This window comes from Tribolium madens, unplaced genomic scaffold (assembly GCF_015345945.1).
Source record: "Tribolium madens isolate multiple individuals breed KSU strain unplaced genomic scaffold, Tmad_KSU_1.1 Scaffold_7;HRSCAF=85;Tcas5.2_LG10, whole genome shotgun sequence".
Lineage (NCBI taxonomy): Eukaryota > Metazoa > Arthropoda > Insecta > Coleoptera > Tenebrionidae > Tribolium > Tribolium madens.
Window position 1 is genome coordinate 1,423,807 of NW_025401050.1, and position 4,076 is coordinate 1,427,882.

A 4,076-nucleotide genomic window follows, 5' to 3' on the forward strand; every position below is an offset into this window, starting at 1 on the left:
GATGAGGCCCTATTCTAAAATTTATTACTTTATTACCAGTAGGTACCCGGGTCGTATCTATCGGCCTTTCAAATTTGCTGTCGTTGAAGGAGATATGAACACCGATGAGTGCAACAGTGATAGCCGGCTGACGCATAGAAAATCGGTTAAAAATGACGAATTGCAATGTTGTATGACACAAAAAAATTAAACATACAACTGCAGTTCAGGATTTACCGTTATCTTCTACGATGAAGAGCCTTAAGACTAACTTTCAATAAGTGCTTGGTTGTATCAAACGATGAAATTTAAAAAAAACTATGCAACAAAAAAAGCACCAAAGGTGATAAGGTTGCATAATTTGATATTTAATGGCATAACATTGACTATACAATTTCTAAGTATTTATGAAGTAATAACGACTCTAATTTTATAAGTACTTTCCATTATTCTTTGTTTAAAATTTCCTAAAATAATCTAGGAGTCAATTTCATCAAAAGTCATACATAATAACTTAAAATTTAATGCTTTACCTTGACTCAAATAATTGTTGAGTTCCACGCAATTCAATTTGGGGCGCACTCCACCATATGCTGCAAAAATAAAAACTTGAACTTATTTCATTCTAGTCAGTATAAAGATAACTAATCAAAGTTTATACAAAAATCGTCATGTATAACTTTTATCAAAGCAATATTTGTTGAAGTATGAAAACACTTGTATTTTTCCTTCTTCAATTGCCTTGCGATTAAAAATTCACACAAATTTAAATTTGATACACTAACCCAAATAACTGTGCCTCAATTGTTGTAATATTCTAATAGACATAATTCTTACTGTAACAATTTAAGATTATTCAATTTAATTGAACTAAAAAAAAACAATGAAATTATTGTAATTGCGGAGATTTTTACTTACTTTAAGTAATTTTCAGACGAAAACAATAGACCATAACCTCACTTTTAGCCATGACATAACTGACATTAATTATACAGGGCTAACCAATTTTAAGAGGCAACCCAAAATACACTCTTGCTTTTGTTAAGTTTGAAAACTTTTTTTATTAATATACATAGCCCTATTAAAAAAAAAACGTGTCAATTTCAATGTTACTATGATTACGATTAGCCGTTACTCTATGACTCTAGGCATAGGCAACCAATATTACAAAGACTTTAATATCGATAAATAAAAGACAAACTATTAAAAAACAACAAAGTAAATGTAATTAAATATTAATTTAAAAAAAAAATTGAAACCAATCAAAACATGAAAAATATTTAATAATTCAAGCAAGTGTTCAAAATGCTTTCCTTACAGTTCCAAACCATAACCCAAGCGATTTTGAAAACCCCCCACTGCATTTCTGATAAATTCAAGATCTATATAAGATTCTGTACGAATACGTTCTTTCAGCTCTTCTACATTTTGCATTGGAACATTAGTATAAATTTTTGTTTTTAAATAACCCAAAAGAAAAAAATCGTTAGGTGTCAAGTCTGGCGATTGTGGGGGCCAAGCGAGGGGACCATATCTCCCAATCTACTTTGGTGTACATGGTATTATAAATGGTATTAACTTTTAAAAGCTGCGCTTTAAGTTTTAAGACTGACACTTGACACAAAATTTTAGTTCTGAATATTTTAATATCTAGTACCCTCTAAAGCCTGAAATGTTGGTTGCCTACCCTATGAAATTGACCCGGTTTTTTAAATTGTATACACAGTCAGTCACAGGTGAGTTACTTTGAAAATTAATTAGTTTGCAACCAAAAATACTTTTCGCGTATGTAACTGGATATAATATTTTATTTAAATTAATTCAGTAATCAATGTGAGCTGGTTGAAAATGAGTGAGGTCGTCAAAATGACAAGTACCTAATTTATTTAATCAATGAATATTAAAAAGCAAATGCAAGTATTAACAAAATACACCAGCGTCACTAGTGCAGGAAATTTTCAAAGTGTCTTTCTTCCATCGACACGTAACTCTGTTTAGTATTGAGTGTCTCACACGTCGCAAAGTAGTTTCTGGACTTTTGCCTTATTCTGTTCTTCAGATCCTCTTCGTCTCATAGATTTTTTCTTTGCATTCTCCATAGATTAAGAGCATGTCCACTTTCTCGTTATTTGTGTAATAATACATTGCATTAAACGAAAATTGACTCGTTACTTTTTAAATGTCAAAATGAAAAGATATGCAAAGTACTCTTGGATTCAATTTTATAATTTTTAAAAATGAGAAAGCTAGACGCCCATTTGAATTGTATAATGGGTTGTCGCCCAACTTATTTCAGAAGTAACTCTCCTGTGACTGACCAGTACATAGGGCAATGTATATACTAATAAAAAAATCCCTGTACATGAAAATAAAGATAATTTTATTGCGAACACGGTAGTATGTACAGGGTGAATATAAAGTGTGGAACTAAGCGGTTTTATTTTTAATCATTTGCCTCCAGAAAATAATAATTAATATAAATTAAAATAATATAAAAAATGTGATCATATTTTCAGAACGAATTTTTGTTTTGTTTTTGAGTTATGCGATTTTTTTTTGTCAAAATAGCAATTTATGTGAAAAAAATTTTTTGAAAAAGTTAAAGATAAAGCATATAGTTGTAATCCTTAGAGTATAGCTTTTATGAGAAAAATGATTTTATAGCGGGTTGCCATTTAAAAAAATTATTTTTTTTGTAGAACTCAAAAACAAAAAGAAATTTTGAAAAATTTTATTCTTGTTAAAACATCACATTTTTATAGTACTTTATCACTCATCAATTAGTTTTTACAAAAAATTAATATTTTAAGCAAAAAACGTTTGGTTCCTTACTTTTTATTCACCTGGTATGTATAAGGTTACTTGCGAAAAAACGTTCGTGAATGAGGGTTGCCAAGCTTTGAAATTGAAAAATGGGTACCTTGTGACACAGCTATCACCTCACTGGCAACGTCGCAACTTTGTTTTTTGAGGTGAAATAGATAAAAATATTTGATTTCAGGTTAAATGAAGAATTTTTGTTACAATTGAATTTTACTGACAAATTTTGAGCCAGAAGGTCCCACTATTTCATACAAAAAAAATATTTAAAAAGTGACAAAAGTGGCGATAGATATGGCACGAGATAAATGCAAAATGACGGAAACTGTACCTCCTGAATTGTGTAAAGTTACTGATGATACCCTTAGTTGTATCTTACTACAACAAGCACTTTTTAAATTTAGGAACAAAAATTTATTATACTAGATGTAATAAATGTAGATGTAGGTTGGAATGAAACGTGTTATAACAAAATAAGCCGAACAGTTATCCTTCTTGAACAAAACCATTCCTAGCAATAATAATTGTTCACATTCGTGATCAGTATCCTCAGTAAATATAGCAATAGTTACGAAACCAGGGGTGTGAAGTAGGAATTTATTATTTTTGACAAAACACTTATTCTCTCTAGTAAGTAATAATGATTCAAACATTTTTATAATTGTTTTTTTATTATAAAAACATACAGAAAATAAACTTAGTAAACCTTAAATCATTGATTGAATCTGTTGCTTCGTGACATCTCTCAATAAAACCTGAAAATAATCACATTATATTATTATTTTTTATTTATATCTTACCGTGCAATGATTGTGTTTTCTGAATATTTTTCGAAAATAAATTTTAAGCAAAATTTGCTTACATTATTAGAGTGGTAGGTCATGTAAACGAATTGTGATTGCAAGGACTTTTTAGCTCAAGATTTATAAAGTAAGACGGTTGCCTCGTAGCTTGGGGTGAGAGACACTAAAAAGCGAGTAAGATATATGGTGACGTCGATGTGCAATTTTTTTTATTATTATTTGACCCGGAAAAAGAAGTAGAAACCATTTGACAGACGGTTATGCAAGACATAATTCCCTGACAAATAATTTCCACAACCTTTACACTCCACTGACCCGGCGGTTTAGACCTGCAGTTAGGTAAGATTCACCATTACGGATATTGCTATCAAGTAATGATGTTGATGAATTGTTTGAAATGAGATTAATGTAAGAAAAACCCCCTAAATTTCCCAATCTAGCGTCACTACAGATCTTCCGCCTCGCAACTTAATG

General features: G+C 30.3%; 1 protein-coding gene across 2 annotated transcripts in view; it reads right to left on the reverse strand.

Annotated features, from left to right (window-relative positions):
- LOC123009496 (glutamyl aminopeptidase-like) overlaps positions 1 to 961 on the reverse strand; it is a 34,964-nt gene extending 34,003 nt beyond the window's left edge. The window contains exons 1-3 of one of the 2 annotated variants that reach the window (XM_044405864.1): positions 898 to 961; positions 765 to 849; positions 513 to 572 (exon numbers count right to left, since the gene is read on the reverse strand). In XM_044405864.1, the coding sequence (XP_044261799.1) occupies positions 513 to 572; positions 765 to 807 (103 nt within the window). In that variant the 5' untranslated portion in view covers positions 808 to 849; positions 898 to 961. The remainder of the gene's footprint in view (positions 1 to 512; positions 573 to 764; positions 850 to 897) is intronic. The other variant, XM_044405866.1, reaches the window with a different exon arrangement.
- Between the last annotated feature and the right edge of the window lie 3,115 nt (positions 962 to 4,076).